Source organism: Seriola aureovittata, chromosome 3, assembly GCF_021018895.1.
Source record: "Seriola aureovittata isolate HTS-2021-v1 ecotype China chromosome 3, ASM2101889v1, whole genome shotgun sequence".
In the NCBI taxonomy this organism is placed as follows: Eukaryota; Metazoa; Chordata; class Actinopteri; order Carangiformes; family Carangidae; genus Seriola; species Seriola aureovittata.
Window position 1 is genome coordinate 23,318,095 of NC_079366.1, and position 21,832 is coordinate 23,339,926.

General features: G+C 39.7%; 1 protein-coding gene and 1 long non-coding RNA gene across 3 annotated transcripts; both read left to right on the forward strand.

Moving 5' to 3' along the window:
* Positions 1–1,012: 1,012 nt before the first annotated feature.
* On the forward strand, positions 1,013–14,872 carry cpe (carboxypeptidase E). Its single transcript, XM_056372534.1, has 9 exons — positions 1,013–1,399; positions 9,589–9,785; positions 9,988–10,155; positions 10,832–10,949; positions 11,321–11,503; positions 11,952–12,091; positions 12,573–12,672; positions 12,977–13,095; positions 13,697–14,872. Exons 1-9 carry the CDS (start codon positions 1,159–1,161, stop codon positions 13,793–13,795), a joined length of 1,365 nt encoding a protein of 454 aa, XP_056228509.1. The 5' UTR covers positions 1,013–1,158; the 3' UTR covers positions 13,796–14,872.
* A 148-nt stretch (positions 14,873–15,020) lies between these two features.
* LOC130166695 (uncharacterized) lies at positions 15,021–20,887 on the forward strand. 2 transcript variants are annotated; one of them, XR_008827193.1, is made up of 3 exons: positions 15,021–15,731; positions 19,735–19,829; positions 20,027–20,887. It is a non-coding gene; the product is annotated as an uncharacterized LOC130166695 (long non-coding RNA). The 2 variants fall into 2 exon arrangements; XR_008827192.1 differs by lacking the exon at positions 15,021–15,731 and adding an exon at positions 18,128–18,223.
* Positions 20,888–21,832: the final 945 nt, after the last annotated feature.

Below are 21,832 nucleotides of genomic sequence, written 5' to 3' on the forward strand. Positions count from 1 at the left end.
ATAATTAAATGCTGTTATAATTTTTACAAGAGAAATCTTGGACATGTTTTATTTTTCTGTTTTTGTCATATTAGAATAAAATATTTGAACAAAATTGAACAGGAGTTTGGTTGTGTTGAGCAGTTTTTTTTTACTGTGATCAGATAATAACATGTTCCACTGTATTAATACGATATTGTTCATTATTGACACTTTTCTACAGAGACTGGGCTCACTGGACAGTTCAGGTTTGAATGTTTCAGATTAACATCACATATCAGAATCACTGCTGCACACAGTGAGTGTGGGTTTGTAGGGGAGTGGATGATTTGATGAATGTCTGTGCAGTAGGTTCCCTCCATCTCCTCTCTGCTGCACTGTGGACACACCCCTACAGCCCCATCCAGCACACACAGCAGCATCAAGTCAGCCAGCAGCAGCAGGTACCAAACAGGAAGTGATTGAGCAAAGACCAGATCTCACCAAGAAATCATACTAATGAATAGAAAAAACGATCAAATCAATCAATCGAATAAATAATTTTGGCATATGTTAGTCACATTCTTACTGTACAGTATTATGATAACAATCGTATCAAAAATAAAGACTAAATATGTATTATAACCACTTAATTGTAAAACAACCCAAAGAGTTTTTAAGACTTAACATTTTATTGCAGGAACAAAAATTGCAGGTCATTTTTATCAATGTAACTTTAACGATGTATTTGGTTATTTCACATTTTATGTTTAAATTGTGTATTTTGTCTGTGGTTTTGTTATTCTTCTTTATTCTTTTACATTTTTGTCTTTGCAGTCTGCACTACTCTGAAAGTATAAGCCTTTCCTCTAGACGTAAAAAGACCTTATGAATTGCCTTAGATCTCCATCTACAACATAAACGCCTTATCGCAGTTACTGTCCGAATGGAAAATATCTTTATTCTGAAAATCCTGACCGGATATGTAGGCCTGCATCTTGCGCCTGACTTTACACTGGAGGTTGACTGGGAGTCTGCGCTCAGGTACAGCAGCGCATCAGAGAGGAGGAGAGAGAGAGAGAGCAGAGGGAGTGATATTTATAGCCTAAAGCGAGGCTGCAGTACAGAGATAAGGCTTGGAACCAAGCCGCGGGCAGACAGGCAGGAAGACAGGGCTTAGGGAAAAGAGGACACGTCGAAATGAAACAGTTCCTATCGGTAATTTTATTCGGGGCCGCAGTGGTCTCCCTGGTCAGCGCAGCCGGTACCGACGGTGAGATCTCCTACGAGTACCACCGCTATGAGGAGCTGCGGAAAGCGCTGGTGTCGGTGTGGCTGCAGTGCCCGACCATCACCCGCATCTACACCATCGGGGAGAGCTTCGAGGGCCGCGAGCTGCTGGTGCTAGAGATGTCCGACAACCCCGGGACGCACGAGCCTGGTCAGTTTTACGCATACATAAAGCCTGCTTCATAATGCGGTGATTGTACACCCTTTCCCCACTCCCTTTGTCCCCGCTGTAGGAACTCATCACCACACGCTGTGATAACACAAACACATCACGCACTATTGCGCATAGCAGCTTGGTGATGCTCTTATTTTGCGTGAGGGTTGTAGGCTACAGAAACGGCCCGTGTGGCCGATGTTGCCCAAATGAGCAGAAAAAACAGCAGAGGTGGAGCGCAGGTGTGCCGTGCTGTGCGTAAACTGTGAGCGCAGGGCCTGCTGCATTACTTCAGAGGAATATAGATGATAGAGTGTGGGATCTGCCACGCAAAGCCGCCATTTTGCTGGTTGATAAGGATCTCTTCGTGCTTATCCCGAGTCGTGATTCTGAGAAAACCCCCCGAAGGCGGTGGATCATGTCACGGCTCAATGGGAAGAGTTTTTAATTAACAACCCCCCTCAATCCAAAGCAGATGTATCTGCAGTGTTGGCTGCAACATATCAGAGCAAAGAGTTACACACAGCATTCAGAGGAGGAAGCCTTTGACTGAATATTAAATGAACCTGTCAGTCCTGATGGGTTTAGGTCAGTAAAGACTGTGGTCATGGGATATGTCATGACTTCCCTCACACTGCTCCATATTGTCAGGTCTGGACTGCAAACTAGAAGGAACCATAGGGTAGAGGACGTGATGTCAGAAAATGTGAGACTGTCTTGTTTGATGGACAGTTTACACACCAGCCACAGGAAATGCAGATGTGGGCAACCACCTCGGCTGTTTTTAGATGCAGTGCACCTCCTGCTTTTTTTTTTTCTTAAGTCACACCTGATTAGCAAAATCATCCACAGTCTTTAAAGTCCATTTTAGGAGTGGGACTGTATCTTGAAATTCACCAGATGCTTTCAAAATATCAGCTAAGGAACAACTGGAGCAGAAAACTGTAAAAATGTATCATAAAAGACACAAGACAATATTTCCATAAAAGCTTTTCGTAAATGGAGGATCGGCCTGTTCGTGATAGAGATCTTCTCTTTTGTGTTTTATTTTCAGGCTGGAATCAATTCAGACTATATGTGATTGATTTTTTTTCTTTTTTTTGGCTTTTTAGTTGTGTCTACTGTCTAAACTTCATATTTAACATTTAATACCCGACACCATCTTGATAAATGGTGAACTGTAATAAAAACACCAGGGATGAGGGTGGGAATAAGTCCAGAAGTTCATTGTTCAATCTCTGACCAAGTCTGATATATTGTAAATATATTAAAATGTCAGTAAGCCAAACCAACTGTACTCAGACCAGCTGTTGAACCCCTTTATCATATTTCTTCCATCTCAAACAAATCGAAAATTCAGTGCAAGACCCAGAAAGATTAGTACTGTAAGTGTGAAAAAGGTACACTGTGTTCTCCTGATAGTGAGAAAAACACTGCTGACACCAAGAGCAATAATGCAACTTACTGGATTAGCCTGTAGCACATTTAACCTTTCAGATGAGCCTTTAATGAATGTCTTGGAACAGGTCAGTGATTCCTATCCAACTTCCCAAACAGAAACGGACACAGTGGAAGGAAGCGATTAATTTCACCACAGTAGTCCTGAGGCAGAGCCCTCAAAAGAAAGATGAAACTTTGCCTGTAATTACTGTAGTTTACAACAGTTTGTGGGATTTAAACTATACGTCTCGTGTAGCATTTTTTTTGTAAAGGTGTATTTTCTTCTCTGTGTGTATTTGTGTGGTCTTAATGGTGCACCACAGGGTTTGTGTGTTTTGCAGCTCGCATGGTCACAGAGCCTAATGACCGTACGCACGTACTAAATAAGCCTGTAATAGTCCGGTGGGTGTGCGCAGGCATGAGTCACAGTAGCGATGTGGAGCCCTTATTACTACCAGATGAGTTTCCAAGCTGCTCAGCCTCACCAACAGGGGTAGCACCTCCCCCCTCCTCCTCTCCCTTCCTCTCCCTCCATCTCTGCTGAGCAAAACATCCACAGTAAGAAGGAGGGGGATGAAACAGAGGAGGAAACAGTGAGAAGAGCTCCAGAGACTGATAGGGCAAAGGAGAGTGAAGGAAGAAAAAGATGATGGTTTCAGTGTCAGGGGGAAGAAATGATAAATGAGTGTGTGAGACAAGAATAAAAATCTGCAGAGACCGGAGACATCTTTAAGCTTCCCTTTAAGGAGCCCTATCTGATATTTTATCTGGCCCTGCAATGTGTTGAAACTCTAAGGTGGAGCCAAAATAGCAGTTGCCGGGGCAACAGATCGGCTTAGTGCACTGAGCTGACTGGGAGCTCCTGGTTGGCCGGCTGGCTGGTTGGCTGGCTGGCTGGCTCCGGAGGACAACGGTCTTGAGCTCATGCATCTGTCAGTAAGCAGCCATCTGTCATACACCGTGACACAGGAAGTGCTTATAGCCGAGAGTGTAAACACGGTGGTTATGTATTAATATACAGTGCATGCAGTGTAGGACAGGCGAGGTGGTGGGAAGTAACTGACATTTACTCAACCACTGCCCTTAAAGAGGTTATAGTCATTATCATATCAACGATGGATCATGTGAAAAAATATCACAGAATTTTTTTTTATGATGATTACTGCTATAGCCCTGTAGTCACATTACTGAAACTGCCTAAATTAGCTACTGCTGTTGTGTTACATATTTGTAGTGGTTTGTTGTGAATTGAAACAAAAAAACGTTGTACAGCTTCTATTAAATTAGTTAAATTCATCATATTACGGTTTATTTTAGATTTTAATTTGATGCAACTTCCAGTGATGGAGGCTTAGCAGCCTTTCTTCTAAAACTTGGAATTACAATTAGGAGGCTGACATGAGCTGTTACAACTTGGCTGCTCATACGATTTGAATATTATGATGTGAAAGTATAATTTACATACATTTATTAGGGGGAATGCAAACACAACCCCAAATGAATGTTAATGCTGCTCTGTGTCTGCTGAACGTGTAAAAAAAGGCAACTGCTAAGCGTGTTGCTCCAAAGCGCTCTAAAAAGAATCAGTCATTATAGGATTAAAGCAAAAAAGTTTGACATGTGGGGAAACTGAGCTTAGCTTAGCACGAAGACTGGAAACAACTCGCCTGGTTCCTTGCTCTGACCAACAGTAACAAGAAATCTCTCTTGCAGCTCATTGGTCCAGCACATACCCCATACCTGATAAAAGGCTGAATTGTTGTTTCTGCACTTTAGTTTTTGTACGGATTAAACGAACAGAAAAAATAACGTGCTAACTAGTGAGTTTTAGAGCTGCTGGTTGGTGGTCTTTGCTAGTTTGGACAGAGACAAGCTAGCTGTTCCCCTTTTTTCCATTCGTTGAGTTTATCTGCTGCTAACTGGCTGCTTGAATTAAATAATCTATGGAATTTATCTCCCAAAACTTTTGCTGTAAGTACAGTTTTTTGATGCATAGGCTACTTGAATATTTACTTTACTTTACCATTACCTTTCAACATCTATCTGACGGCTTGTTATCACTTATTTTACAGATGACATTTTATATACATGTTTGCACATGATAAACTTAATAAAATATGATGCATTTCTGCAAATTAAACTACCCAATAGTATGTAAAGTAATTAAACATAGCACCCTCTCCCTCAGGTACAAGATTAAAATGGTTTTACACACAAAAACATCAGTTAGAAAATTCACAAATGTAACATACAATAATACATCTCTAACATGCTACTTAATGAACAGGCTACTTTTTTATTTTCATACATTAAGTGACGATACTGCCGACACATAAATGTCTACTGAAGTTAGATTTTGATGCTGGACTTAACGACATATTTTCAAAGTGTGGTATTGTTACTTCTTCCACCACTGAACATGTGTGACATGTTTTTTCATCTGATGGGGGTGTTTACATCTCACAGCTGGATCACATTTGAGTGTATAAGGGCTAAAAAAAAAGACGAGGGCTTCTCCTCAGCCTAAACTATTTTGACTTTCATGTATGGAACTATTTACGAGGCTTATAATCTGAGGAGAAACCCTATCTTGTAATGGGTTTGACTTTGTCTGAAGGTAAAATAAAATCATGTCGGTATGAAGCACTGGGTCATCCAATACGCTACGGACTATCTCATGTGGTGGAGACTGTCATAAGACTCCACGTTGGACTGTTTTATCAGATGACAGGGGAAGTATGTAATCCCCAGTGAGCACGCACACAGATGCCCAGTTAAAGTCAATAGCAGCCATACACTCTATGGGATACGGTCATATCAAATGACATGTGGTATATTGAACATAAAGGGCCTTTCAAATGAAACATGTTCCTAATAAAAGACAGAAAAATGGAGGAGAATAGAGTGTAAACCCAGTAGATGTTTGGACGGTTTAGCTGTGAGAAACTAATGCTGCAGAGGCAGCTGAGAGGAAGGATGAGCTGATGGAAAAGGGAGATAAAAAAAGAAAGGAATGATGATTGAAAAAACAGAAAAAAGAGAGGTGGGTGCAAGAATGTAGAGGGAATAAGGCAGAAGCAGAAACGGAAAGAGGATGAGAGAAAGGCCAAGGCATCAGCCAGAAGTCATTTATTATACATCAGACAGGCTTGCATCCTCCCTCACCTTCTGCATCTCGACATACTGCGGGATGTCTCTTCGTGTCATGCTGTGTGTCGGCCTCTTTTCATAGCCTCTCGTCCACTAACTTTTGTGGATTTTTGGACACTATAGGGGTATTTTTCATTCGTTTATCTGTCTATTTTCTAAGCTTTTTATTTGTTATCCTGTTGCCAGCTTATGTGAGTCAAATGTGAGCAATCAATTTAATGTAAAAACACAAATTTATTTCACCCGTTTTGGCGTTCTATCTCTGCCGTACATGGATGAGTGTCTCGTAATATCAGATGACAGCCAGCAGTCATGCAGAGCTAACATACTAGTTCTATATGAGTGTGTGTGTATGTGTGTGTGTGTGTGTGTGTGTGTGTGTGTGTGTGTGTGTGTGTGTGTGTGTGTGTGTGTGTGTGTGAGAGAGACAGGCAGACAGACAGACGCAGAGTGAGTGTGTTTACTCAACCTCAGAGTTGATTTGTCTCTCTGAGCACCTGCCCCTGTCAGGGTTGCCACAACGACTGAGAGCCCTCTAATGTGGCGCTTCCTTAATGACGTTGCAGCTGCACTCATTATGACGCGGTCGCCTAGGAGACAGTATTGAGTACCTGTCACACACTTCTGATAAGTCCTGACAAAGCGTAAGATGACGCAGTGGTTTTTGTCAGCATCAGATGTATTGTATTGACCTGTGGAGAGCAGAAATCAAAGTCTCCACCTCTTAGAGATACAACATTGAACATAATATGAACGAAGGGCAGCCTATCTACGCTACAGCTGAAATAATGAATTGATTAGCTGATTGACAGGCACGGTTCTCCCCGTGTCTGCGTGGGTTTTCTAAAGAGGTTTTCCAGCTTCCTCCCACAATACAAAGACATGCAGGTTAGGTTAATTGGCTATTATAAATTGTGAATTTGAGTGTGAATGGTTGTTTGCCTCTATACGTCGGCCCTGTGATAGACTGAATGAATGAATAGTTGAGTGACAGAAAAATATATTTGAACTATTTTTAGCTTCTCTTGACGTGACGATTTGCTAGTTTTCTATGTTTTGCATCATTATAAAGGGAATACACTTTTGAGCGTTGGATTGCTGGGTAGACAAAACAATATATATAAAAGAATACCACTACTACTTCTACTACTAATACATTGTTTAAAACACATGGCTGTATATGGATGTCTGCTTTGAATTTCAAAAAGTTGCATCATTCAATTTTTGCACTGCACACTGTCCTCAAATTCTTTGCTTTAAATGTTCAAACAATAAAACATTTGTGCGTTTACCTCCTTTGAAATGTTTTTTTTTACATTTCAAAAAGGGAACTGTCCAAAAGAATAAAAGCTCAGTGAGGTAGCGACAGTTTGACAGACGAGTAAATTTAGAAAAGAGAAGAAAAGAGAGAGAAGACAACAGTCGGCCGCCTACGCAGTGACACATCACGCTCGCCTTTGTGCAAAATGCATCCTCTGGTCAAAAATGTGTGTGTGCGTAAAAAGAGTAAACAGAGCTGTTACCTAAGTGTGACTTAGCAAAAATATTAATTCATGATAATAATTCAAACGAAAGTGTTATTCATCATTCATCATGCTCTCAGCTGGCTACCCGAACACATCTTAAATTCATAAATACATGTGGAGTAACTATAATGACTTCGATGTAGGTCAGCTGTTCTACATGTATGAAACATGTGCAGCTCTGTTTTCTGTCACACACTAACATGGCCGTCAACAACATAAAAACATGTTTCTTAAGGGAGACAGGAAAGGTCTCTAGATACCGAGCATCTGTGTAATAGCTTGAATCATAGTAGTAGTTTTTTTTTCAATCCAGCTTCAAAGTGTGTGTGTGTACGAACTTGTGAGTGCATGTGTTTGACAGCTCTGTCAGGCCTCTGAGGCCTGTAAAAACCATTCACCAACGTCAGGACGGAAAGAGTTAATTGTAGTCTTGAAATCATTAGTAGCAACTCAGAGAGAGAACAGATTCGAGTGTTTAAAAATAACCTGACTAACAGATGTGTGGTGGGCAGTGTGTGTGTGTTACTCACTCATGAAGCCTCTGGGATTATTTTACAAATACAGCAAACACACAGGAATCCTCTAAAAATAAAAAAAATAAAAAAGATGCAAATATGGGAATGCTGGCACACACGTACACATGCATCGTGAAAGTTTCATCACAGTATTAACTTTAGAAATTCATGTGAAGTGTAAGTGTAAAAGAAGTCTTGAAAATCGGCAAATCATAGTAGAAGAAAGAAAAAAACCAATAAAAACACACACAAAGCTTCCAATAAAACAGAACCCCTGCTGCAATTTGGCTTCACACACACACACACACACACACACACACACACACACACACACACACACACACAAAAACACTCAACCATCTGCCGAACTGGAGCTAAATTTCATAGCTCGTAACTGATCTGAACAACAGAAATTTTTTTTCTTCTCAGTGCTCAGAGAAGTTCTTTGTTGTCGTACAGTCACAGAAAGCCACTAATCTCTGGTTTGTAGTTCATCAAAAGAGTGTGTGCTGTAGCTCATACATAGTCATCCTCTTTGTCATTTTGTTAAAGGACTTTTTATAGCTCGTTAGTTGCACTTGTCTTTATTGTGTGCTTTTTTTTGTATTTGTATACATGAAGAGAAGAGAAGCAAAGCTAATTAGCATATGAAACAGATGGTGAGAGCCCGAGTCATTAAAACACAGCGTTACATAACACATACTGTATGTCCAAGGTTTATGCATTTCATGTAAATGTAAGACTTGACATGCTTGCATGTCTTTTTCATAATGTGAAACAGAATTTCTCCTGTGTTTTTGGAAAGGAAATTGTCAACATGAAGGCAGAGAGGCAGACTGATAAGCCGCATTACAAGTGGCACCCAGTGCTGGATTTATAGGTTGTAAGTGTCCTGAGGATCCCTAATTTTGTCACATCAGGTCCTGGAGTCAGACTCTCACTGTGATTTAGTCGAATCTGATCTTGGACCTGTCACTCTGGCAAGATTCAGGCAGAACAATCTGTGACAGTGTCACCCAATAATCCGCTGTCTCTCAGTCATTATTGTCCAAATGGAGTCCTGGGCTGCAGTGTCCAATTCTGTTTAAACCTTCAGCTGATGAGTCAGTGTGTTCGTCACTGCTGGAGTGTGAAGGCCCAGTGTTATAGTTGGTCTAGCAGGTGTTTGTGTTCAGGGTAATCTCCATAGCAAGTGAGAATGCCTTATCAGTGACCTTCTCTTGGGCCAAAAGAGATAAAGGTTTCCATGAATACCGACTAAAATCACTCTTTTTTACAAAGAGTGAGACGTTATTGTGACATTTCTCTTTGGGATTAGTTGCCAGTTGTGTTTTGTGTGATTGGTTTAAGCTTGTCAAAGATGCATTAATTGCAAATCTTGTTTCACTCGTCCATCTGTGTATAAAAAAAAGAAATAAAAAAATCCTGTGTGTCTTATTCAAATTCTGTTCAGCCTCTCATTCTGAGCTATGACCAGGTTGAATCCGTAATGTCGTATTATCGCACTGTGTGTGACGCACTAACACAGCAAATTTTTTTCTTTTGTTCCCTGCAGGTGAGCCGGAGTTTAAGTACATCGCCAACATGCATGGCAACGAGGCGGTGGGCAGAGAGTTGCTCATCTACCTGGCTCAGTACCTGTGCAACCAGTACCAGAAAGGCAACGAGACCATCATCGACCTCATCCACAACACCCGCATCCACCTCATGCCCTCCATGAACCCAGACGGCTTTGAGAAGGCCGCTTCACAGGTGATGACACAGCATGACAAAAACCACACTGTATATACACAAACCTAATCCAGGGATTTAACACCAGACAGATTAAGCTCACAAGACTACAAACACTGACTCTTGGCTTTAAATTACATCTACGCAGCATTTAAGAATGGCAATTATTCAAGCTCAGCACAATCTCTGTCCACCTAAACATCCTCTTCTGTTTCCTGCTCAGCCTGGAGAGATCAAGGACTGGTTTGTGGGCCGCAGTAATGCACAGGGTGTGGATCTGAACCGTAACTTCCCGGACCTAGACCGCATCATTTATATCAATGAGAGGGAGGGCAAAGCCAACAACCACCTGCTGCAGAACATGAAGAAGGCTGTGGATGAAAACACCAAGGTAGACAAACAGACACGCAGATAAAGTCAGCATAAGTGATTTAAGGATGAGACTGATGTTTTTTTTCTTATTGTCTAGAAATCCCTTGAAAAGACCAAAACAATAAAACATGACTCAGTACTTTTTGATTTCTCTACCTTGTCCGTGGCTCTCAGCCCATTCATTCCTACTGAACATGCACATCTTTTAAAACACAAATGAATTCTCTAAAACATAAGGGCATGGTAGTTTTTGTCAAATGTTATTCAAGCAGCAGTGAATACTGTAATTTCTTAAGAAATATTTTCGGATGCGGATTGATGCACATTTTGTTTTTTCGAAGTGGCAATTTAAAAAAAGCCCATGGTCATTTTAATGAAGGAACATGTCACCCAGTGCAACGGTGTGGCTCATTAATGTGTATCAGTAGTTTTTGGCAAGAATGGATCTATGAGGAATAAACTATATCAGGTGTTACTTGTTTATAGGATCAATTCATTGTTTGTTTTAATTGTTTCATGCTATTTGTTGACAGTAAGAAAACATACTTCTTTCAGTGCTTTAAAGACAGCTGCTGCGTGTAGTTTGAAAGTCGTAATACTTTAAATATAGAAAACCCTCTGACGTGTCGGCAGGTGCAGCATGTGCTGTATATGTCTTTTATGCATTAGTAATTTATGATGTTTTGCCTTTGCAGCTGGCTCCAGAGACCAAGGCAGTGATCCACTGGATCATGGATATCCCTTTTGTCCTCTCAGCTAACCTGCACGGAGGAGACGTGGTGGCCAACTACCCATATGATGAGACCCGCACTGGTACACACATGCACACGCAATCTCATACACATCCTGTTTTTTGTGTTTGGGTTGTTTGAATGTACCTAAGCTGTTTTCTTCTTCTATATGAGAATGATTCCAGACATTTCATGAGAGAAATATTTGACCTGCAAGTGAAACAACAAACATTTTATTGTTTTTTTCTTCAGAATTTCGTAACTCTAATTTAAATCAGATGGAAAATGTTTCCTTCTATGGCTTCCTGTGCATCATTACCCAAAGTAACCAAACCCTGTTTGCACAAGCACAGGTTTAATGTGTTGCAGATGCAGGTGTTCATACTTTATCAAAGCCACTGTCTAAACATTGTGCACTTGTTTGTTCCTTTCCCCTCTCATTTCTCCATTAAGGATCCACTCACGAGTACAGTGCAAGTCCAGATGATACGATGTTCAAGTCTCTGGCCAGGGCCTACTCCATGTACAACCCAGTGATGTCCGACCCTCACCGACCCCCGTGCCGTAAGAACGATGACGACTCCAGCTTCAAAGATGGCATCACTAATGGAGGGGCCTGGTACAGTGTCCCAGGAGGTAAAAACCATGTTTTTTATGAGCTTCAGTGACTATATTTGAACAAGAAGCAAATTTATTATATCCGGTTAGAGGATAATAATCATTTTTAGACACAAGGATTGTCAGTGCTCTCTGGTAGACAGTTTAAACAATATCTTTGTGGCATTTCTGTGCTGCATAATCTTGTCACTGATCATCAAGCATTTACAACAGTACAGATGCTGTATCTGTATAGTTAAGCTAAAATTGGCCATGTTCTTGTATTGGCTGGGCTTTATTTAAAATGTTACTCAGTATGTTTTTAACAAAATATCACCCATTTTACCTTGAAAAGTTGACATGTCTGTCTACCATTTCCTTCAACAATGTCTAACTATGTACTGTATGCTCTTTAATGTCATAGGCAACGACAGCTTTCCTGCCACTTTCGCTCATTAAAGTCATTCTTGCTGTTTCCACATAACAGGAATGCAGGATTTCAACTACCTCAGCAGCAACTGCTTTGAGATCACTCTGGAGCTCAGCTGTGACAAGTTCCCCAATGAGGACACACTGAAGAGCTACTGGGAGCAGAACCGCAACTCCCTCGTCAACTACCTTGAGCAGGTTGGCAGCATAGCAGGACTATAAATAAATTTGTGTATTTGATGCAGCTAACCCAAAAACAAAACTCAAGGTGTTTCCATCTTCGCTGAATAAAATGTTAATGCTCAACAGAATAGGAAAGCCGAAATGACGCCCCTTTAAATTACTAACATTACTAACATTACCTGTTGGAAGGTGATGGGACACAATCCATGGTCTCGCAGTGTAAAAGTCATAACCATCCACCCCACCCTCAGAGGTTTTGTGGTGGTATGACAACATAACACTACATCCACATTTGCAGCCATTACTGGCATAAACACAAGAAAATGTAACATTGGTTGATTGAAGTGTTGAACAGTCCGTCAGTTGTTGTTCACAATCAAAGAGCATTGTACCATCTTAAAGCTCAAACAAAGATCCCAGTCTTTCAGTCAAACTTAATATGCTTCTTTGTGTGTGTGTGTGTGTGTGTGTGTGTCAATGTGTGTATTGTACGTAGGTTCACCGTGGTGTCAAGGGCTTCGTGCGTGACCTCCAGGGCACCGCCGTTTCCAATGCCACCATCTCTGTGGAGGGTATCGACCATGACATCACCACAGGTATCAGCATCTAGTGCAAATTAAGATATACACACAGTATTACATTACAAGTCCATTACACTACTTTCCATTGACAAGAGGCCTGTATTATGAGTCATGTAATGGTAAGATGCTGTAAGATGCCTCCATCTTGTGGACATAGTGGATACTGCACTATTTCATCTTTGTCGCTTGAACCTGCAACATACAGTAGCCTATATCACGGTGAAGCTGTGAATGTGATTATTTCCATAGCTGAGCATCAGTCGGCTGCTCTGTCTGTTGCTTGACTATATGTTTTAATCAGATGATCTGTATTTTACAGCCAAAGATGGAGATTATTGGCGCCTGCTGGCTCCAGGAAACTACAAAGTGGCAGCCTCTGCTCCAGGATACCTGACTGTCATCAAAAAGGTGGCTGTTCCCTACAGCCCTGCAACCAGGGTAAGACTCACAGACAAATAAACCAACTAAAACCTGGCTTAAGAGCTCCGTGTTGTCCTTTCATATTTCCAAAGGGTGACTGTAGCAGGATATGACAGTGTTGAGTGATCATTTTCGTGCTCTGCCTATATTAAATAATCTTAAATCTACGGTGCCAGTCAAAAGTTTGTGAGCTTCCTGTTCATGTAGCATTTCTGGTTCAATCTCAGGTTAACCACAAATGTATTTTAATTCAAATAATTTTGACACAATACAGTGCAGGAAACTGGAGGAGCTGCAAAACAGTTCAAAGTAATGGTGAATGGTGGTAAAGCAGCTCTGTGAAAACAAAAAAAATCTACATTAAATCATTGAAAATTTTTTTTTGATGTTAATTTTAAGAGGCATTTTAAAGAGACTGAGAGTAATTGGTTTGCATTGGCACACGTGTTGTATCGTATCCTATTAGTATACAGGTTAGGTTACTAACGTCGTTCTTTGTATACTATCGGAAAGCAGCATACTAGGACAATTCATGTGTAATACTGTATCCAATTAGTGTGTAGTCGTTTTACTTCTTACCTCTCATGTGAGTCCATGTCGCTCTGTGTGTCTGTCTCAGGTGGACTTTGAGCTGGAGTCTCTGATTGAGAGGAAGGAGGAGGAGCGGGAGGAGCTGATGGACTGGTGGAAGATGATGTCAGAGACACTGAACTTCTAAAGATCGGACCGTTCGCACATCGATGTAATATATTCAGCATTCTGTGTGCCCGTCCACTCTAAGAAAAGAATATATTGTCTCTTATTTGTTCTGTTCTCTTTCAATCATTATTTTAATTGATTATACTGTTTATTAATGTAATGGTTTGCCTCATACTCCTGTCGACTGTTTAAATATCCTGCACACACAATAACGGACACAGGAGGAACTTGCAGGTAGTTTGATGGCAGTGAGATTGATGTTGATTTCTGTGGTGTTGTGTTCTTTATCGTACACGTGATTGATAACCATAGCACCCATCTATATAACCAATGAGTGACTGAATAATTATGGATGTAAAAGAGCTGTTTACATCATTACCACATGGCTCTGTTCATAAGGATTTGTCATTTTTCCTGTTTTAAATGTCTCTGTTTCTCCAGGCTTTAGTACAAATACAAACACAAACACACAACCGTGGTGCACACCCTCTCACTTCCCAGTAACTGTAAACACACACTGACAAATACTCTGTTTCTTTCCTGTACTATAATAAAAAATACAACTATGGTTTTGAGATAATCAGGGACATTAAAAACACTGTAAAACCACTGTAAACATTATATTGTAAACAATATATACAGGCAAGCTTATTTCCCTGTATGTTATTGATGTTGAGAATTTTTTTTTTTTTTTTAAACTGATTGCTGCACAGCTTTGATTTTAGCACAAGGTGAATGGTTATAATATATACTGTATTTATGAAGTAAGTATAGCAAGAACTCTCTGGTTTTGTAACAAAAGAAAATGAAAACAAGGTTATAACACATACCACCTTAGTCTACCCAAAGCCATTCCGTCCTATGTGCACTACACAGAGAATACTATAGTATGTAAGAAACCGTGGCAGGAGTTGTTTTTCAAAGATAAATTAACACTAATCTTCTGAGTGGACACTGAACGTTTAGCTGACTGTATGGATGCAGTTCACCCGGTTTGAGACCACAGAAGGAATTTATTGAATGTATAGCGACAGAAACTGATACAAAATGTAAAGAATGAACTAATTAATAAAACTCCCCTCTTTATGTTGTCAAACTGCAGCGTTGTCCCCTTTTGTTTAAAGAGTTAACCCAGACATAAACAAGTGATGATGCTTTCAAAAGTAATGCCATGAATCGTGTTATTATTTAACTTCATACAGTATAAAGCTAAATCAAATTAATATTTGATGTGACAGCACCAGTAGAACAGCCCCAGTTCTCTGGCTGGTGGGTTTTCCAAGCATCAGGCTGTATGATAGTAGGTATAGTATGTATCAATAGTAGGTCTATATGTTTTATTTAGGTGTCATGCCAAACATCTGATTACAAGACATTACTATTTCACATAACATGCACGAATACACAATAGAAAAAGAGGAGAGAGAGAAAAAAAGTTATTTTCTTTCAAATAACATTTGTGTGGAAAAAAAAGAAGATATTTACAATTCAGCGGTACTGTGCATTATCCAGAGTCAATGTCTTTTTCTTATAATTTTTGTTGCCTCTAAAGCGGATGGTTGCAGTAGGAGAGAAGCAGCGAGGACAACATGGAGCCATGGGTCGGACTCGAACTCGTGGACGCTCCGGTCCAAACTTAACTATATTGATACGCGTTCAACCAGGTGAGCCACAGGGACGACACAAATCCTTACCTGATTTTATGTGAGTAAACAAGGTAGCCTATTGCGCATTTCCTAGTAATAAATCTGAGAGAGAACAGGAAACAAAATGTGACGGGGCCAAACGTTAAATGCAGTCGCTTCTATTGCTGGCCGTTAGGGGGTAGAAAAAAAACTTTAAACAGGCCAACATATGGATAGTACACAGCTACCATCAACAAACCAACATCTCATAAAGTTATGGGTGTAACATTATCGTCCCCCTGGAGTCCTGTTTTTATCCACCCGAAGAGTGTAAGTCCAGTGTTATCTCTCCTTTCTAGCGTTGGTTTGGTCTTGATCCAAACAACTGCAGCTAGTTAGCTTAAATGCTAAAACTTCCCCATTTGCTGGTTGCTAACTTTAGTCTGATTGCCTAGTTGTTGCTTGGCTGACAGTAAAGTTCATTATGTTATTTTCCTGGAAATATCACTTCGTTCAGTAATTCGTTTGGCACTTTGGCTGAGTAGCCAAACTTTCAGATCTTGGTCTTCCTCAAGCTTGTATTTTGAATGCATGTAATTTGTGTGTACAGCCCTTGAGTATTAGCAAGTCGAAGTTTTTTCTCATTTTGAAATTACATTACAATATCTTTACCAATGTGTGCACAGTGTTGGTGTCTAATGAAGTCAGTGAAATATGAAATAGTGTGTCAGTGAAAGTTAAAGAGAAGACATGCTTGGCCAGAAACTTAAAGGCTCTGCACACCTATGGGTTATTTACACAGGTGATTTCACATATTTTAGCTGATTAGACCTCTTGTGTGGGCATGGTTTGATTGACATCCGTTTGCTTTCTCACGCAGAAAATATTACACCTTTATCATTTTCATTAGTGTATAGCCCAGTCACCCCACATCATTCCCAGCATACCTCCAATCAGGCAGAATAAGTGAAAACACCTGTCTCTGTGTGCGCGCATGTGTGTATATATGCAGGGCCTTTAAACAGACTTGCAGACAAACAGCGATGACCAATGAGGAACAAGGTGGTAAGAGGGAAAAGGTGTTTTCCATTGACTCATTAAGTTAAGTGCGAGTCATGTGTGGTCGCAGAGCCTGCAAGGACATCAAATTAGAAACACGGGCAGGATGAATATAAGGGCAGTGCATTTTCTCAGGAAGCTTTTTGTCAGTGTGTGAGCATGTTTTCCTATGTGATACTACTGTTCACCTTGGCTGCACGTACCTCATACATGTTTTTAATGTCAATTAACACCATTACTGTGCACAATAGGCCTTTTTCACGGAAGACACTTTTATGTGGGAAAAGCACAGGTGTAAACAATAAAATGAATGAAGCCTGAATTCCATTTAGCTGCTTCGGTTTCAGGGTCCTGGTATTGTGCATGCTGGGTTACAGTGGCATTGTCATGATTTATAGAAACATTTTAATAGTACAGAGCTATTGTTAATGTCATGAGTAATATACTACTCCTATGAACAAGTGCAAGGATCGTGCAAGTCTAGAGTGTTACTTTCAAACATAGACATATCTGAGTGACTGAGTCTATCTCTGAATACAACTTCTACATACATGTGAATATCTGTATCCTCTGGCCTAAAGCAGAAATGCATTGTTACCCAACTATTCACTCCCCATTGTACACACACACACACACACACACACACACCGAGCAACGGTGGAACTTTTAGTCCAACTATGCGGTTGAATCAGCTGTTTTAGCATTAGATGCTAACTCTGCAGATCAATGGCCCTCTCGGTCTATTAGTCATACCGGCCCTATTAGCATCTGCTATTAGCATCTCCTCATCAATACCATTGATCAAGCTGCTCTGGCTTCAGGAGTGGGGCGCACAGAGAGAGAATAGGACATTAATCTGATCAGACAGTCAACATCAGTCAAATCTGATTGTAGACAACATGAGGTGAAGCTTTACAGAATGACACATAACAAGTCTTCATCATGTAATGTTAGTGTTAAAGTATTTTCTTTTTAAATTTATGAAATGTAATGAAAACAGGTTGTCATAATCGATTAGTAAGTGAATTGATAAGTTGACTTTCTGTTTTTCTCTTTGTTTTATATCACTGTTCATCAAATGTGTTTGAGTTTTGGACTGTTGGACGGACAAAACAAGATATCTAAAAAGTCATATTCGCATTGGGAAATTGTGATGAGTGTTTTTCACAGTTTCCCAACATTTTTATAAAGGTAAGGATTCATCAGAGAGGAGGATCTGCAGGTTAAATTTTATTAAACTTTATTTATGTAGCACCTTTCACACAGGTTGGTGTTATTCTGACAAGCTAATAATAAGAGAGTTCAAATGTAAACAGTAAAACTATTTGATATGAATGCACATGAGCAATAAAAAAGCAATAAAAAAAGGTTTAAAAGAGAATAATAATTAAAATAAAGTACACGATAAGTAAAGTCAATGAGAAGGAGTGGAAAAATTCAAAACATGAATCAAATAAAAGAAATGATTAAATGAAATTACAAGATATTTTATGAGGTATTATTTGGAAAAAATTGCACAGCACAACACAGATGACTGCAGACAAGAAAAACTGTAAAACATCAGAAATTTGGCTTTTAATACATCAGAGAAGTGCTCTTGTTCATGGCTCCTAGTTGAAACTGTCATTTCATCCTTAATCCTGCAGATGACAGTAGTGTGCTGATGACCTGACAATCACTGAGACATGTTTCAGTACAGTGTCTGCAGTTCATCTGGATGGATGAACTGGACGGATCGACCGCCTGGTCATGGATCATTGTTTGTATGTGGATTTGAGCTCTTGCATCATAGGAAGTGGCTGTTGTTAGTTGTGGAGTTTGTGGACTGTTCCTCATTAGAGAGTGGTTTCCTCTTCAGAGCCCACCAACTCCCACAAGTTCAAAGTGGCTGCAGGCCACAACCTCATATAGCTGGAAAATTGTACTTATTTGTGCAAGAAAGCGCATGTAATCTTTTTCATCTGATATGTAAAAAAAGATGTATGAAGCAGAGTCGCTGGCCATGAGAACATCAACAACTGTTGAGAACACAAAACAGCACATCCTCTCCTCTGTACTTTCAGTTAAGAATTAAGTAAGGCCAAGGATCAGTGGAGCAGACTGCCAACAAACAATGAGACTATGCATCACAAAGGCACTTACTAATCAAAGCAAAGGGTGAAAAGTTAAAAGTGAACAAACATTTTAATCGCTGCGATCTACTTATGATTATTTGGTAAATAGTTTTGGTTTACTTTCCCTACACTCAAATAGGAGCAGTGTTCATATTTTTTGAATGCTTTGTTTATTTAGTGTAGGTGATTTTTAAGTTAATGATCTGTAATGAATAGGGATGTCACAATACCAGCAATTTGGTAGTCAGTACCAATACCAATACAATTCCAAGATTGTTGATACCAAATTTGATATCACAGCATAAACAGAAAACCACAGAGGCAACAGTGTGCTAACAAATGCACACATATGTGCACGCCCACTCACACACCCTTACACATGCACAAGTTTAAATTGACTCACATGGTGACAGACCCATGGTGTGAAAATATGAATTTAAAAAGTCAGCATACTGGCAACTCTCTTCTATGGAAAGTAGCTTACGTTTGTCCAAAAAGGCGTTAGATTGCTGATAAAAGGTTTTTCTTTGAAAAACAGCCTGAAAAGTCGATTAATGTAGCACCAAAGTTGGCCCACTTTTGTGGTCCAGACAAAAAAGATAGTAAGTAAAGTAATGTAAAACACCAATACAATAATTAAATTAAATTTCTGTCTTTATATACATTAAAAATGAGACCAAACCTCATAAAACTTCCCTTGGTAATCATTAGTCTTTCTGATTAACAGGAATAAAACTCTATCATCATGTTCCCACCACTACTCAAAGACTGAACTGGATAAATTGAGAAAGGTTAAAACTTTGTGGAAATATTTTGTTAAACGGGTTTAATGACCTTGAGACAATTACTTTTTTTAATCTTAAATCCCATAGTTCTGTTCTACTTGACTCTGCTACATAAAATTACTTCAGACTAGTTCATCATGGTCAGTGTTCTCTATGATAAATTACCTTATAACTACTAGCGCTTGAATAGAAAAAACATGCTTAACATACGTTGCTCAGGAAATTAACTTCTTTGCTCTGTCATGTGCTGTGTGGGAACTTGAGTCTATAAACTCTGTGAACAAACAAGCCCACTGGTGTGCCTCTTTCTAAGTGTATGTGTAAATGCACTGCAATGGTCTGAACTGTCACTGATGATACCTTCTTTTCTTGTAGGTGGTGCAGGTTAACAGGTGTAGAACAGCTGTCCTCCTGTGAAGAATCTGCTAAACGTGACCGAGTGAGTCTGCGAGTGATTTACAAGCGGAGAGGTACTTTGCATTAAAAAAATGCTGTTAAGCTGATTCAGTCATACCAATCTTTTTCATGAACTGGAGGAAGACATCAATTTTCACACACACATACACACACACACACACACACACACACACACACACACACACACACACACACACGCACACGCACACGCACACCCAGAGTCTAAGGTCTTCGCTGCTTATTTCTACAGTCTCTCTGAAAGGAAGCATATCTGCAGGGAGCAGAGGCCAGGGCACACACACAATCCCAAGTTCCTGAAGAAGTGCTATGTCAGCAAGGGGCTACTGTTTACATTTACACACACACACACACACACACACACACACACACACACACACACACACACACACACACACACACACACACACAGCATCTTCGGCTTTCAGAGGGGCGAAGTGGTGCGAACAGGAGGACTTGGTCTGTTATGGACTTTAGATTCACATAAATCTAACTCAGCATCTTTGGTCTTTTGTCCAACTGTTACCCTCCTTTTGCAGCAATGAAAAAATGACCAGATCAACAAATAATTCAGTCTAATAGTGTCTAGTCTTCAACTCTTTTATGCCTCTAACTGCAAAATCTGTAAATGTGCGGGGTTAGATATATACATGTCAGGCAAGTGAAATTTCACTTTACAATACCCTGAAATAAGCATCAAGGCAACACTAGAGATTCTCATTAGAATTAATATACATCTATAATCCCTTCTTTCTTTTCACCAAATAAAGCCACAATATTTGAATTAAAATTATTTGCAACATCTCTCTTGATATTTCCGACTCATGCTGTGTGTTCAAGCACACAATTGTACTGCCACACTTATCTGAAGTTTATTTAAGATTTCCAGAGATGCTAAATATGTCACGTGAAGCATAGGGTGATGTCTGTTACATGTAGCATGAGACACCTACAATTTTCCATTTGATGTACTGTCGAAGACAAAAAAGGCATCTGGGATTTGAATATTTTACACACTGTAAATGTGATGTAGCTTAGCTTAAATAAAGCACTTAAATGATCAAGTACAGGAAATATATGTGGTGCTGTTAAACTGAGTGGAGAATATGTTTTTTTTTTTTTTTTAACTGTCGAGACATGGGGAAAATTAGGGGGAAAACATTTAGTTTTGATATGAAGTAACATGAAGTAATATTAGTGCAAGTACTGATACTAAGTCTGCAACTAATGATGATTTTGAATGAAATAATGTACAGATTATTTTTTTCTAATAATCACGCATAAACACTGAAATGTGCCCAATGTCATTTCCCATTTTATTTGACTAAGAGTCCAACATCTAAAAATATTCAGTTTACAATCAAAAATGATAAAGAAAAGTAACAAATCATCACATTTGAGAAGTTATTCAGAAGAAAGACTAAACCACACCAACCATGCTGGACCCCATCTGATGGTTTTTGTTTCATCTCACCAGAGAAGGTGCTGCCAGTGTTCCTCAGACTTCTTTTGATCTTCTTTGACAAAGTTTAAACTTACAGTTTGATGCAGTTTTGTGAAGAACAGTTTTCTTTTTGGATGCTGTCCTTAGAGACTGACTTTATTCAATGTCCTTTGCGCTGTCTGATCAGTCACCAAACAACACCAATTTCCACAGGTAACCAAGTCAGAATCACTAACCTGTCTGGTTTTCAATGGCAAATTGTATCGATAGTGAAGTGTGTGTGGCGTCATTTTTCAAGAGCGACCACCGCTCCTCCTTATGATATTGGTAGTATAGCTCTTCCTGTACCACCGTGCTGCATCCGTGTTTCATCCTATGCTCAGTGGCCGTAGACGTAATCCAAACCAAAACCTGGTTCATGTAGTCAGTGGAAGTTGAAATCACAGGTGTAATTAAATTTGTTGTAGTGATCGCAGGTAAATTGACTTTTGTTATGCTGAAGTTGCACTTTGAGGCCTGTATTTTGAATGTAGTCTATCCTATTTTGTTGTATACTGTAGCTGTATCTGTACTAGTGAAGAATATAGAAGAAGA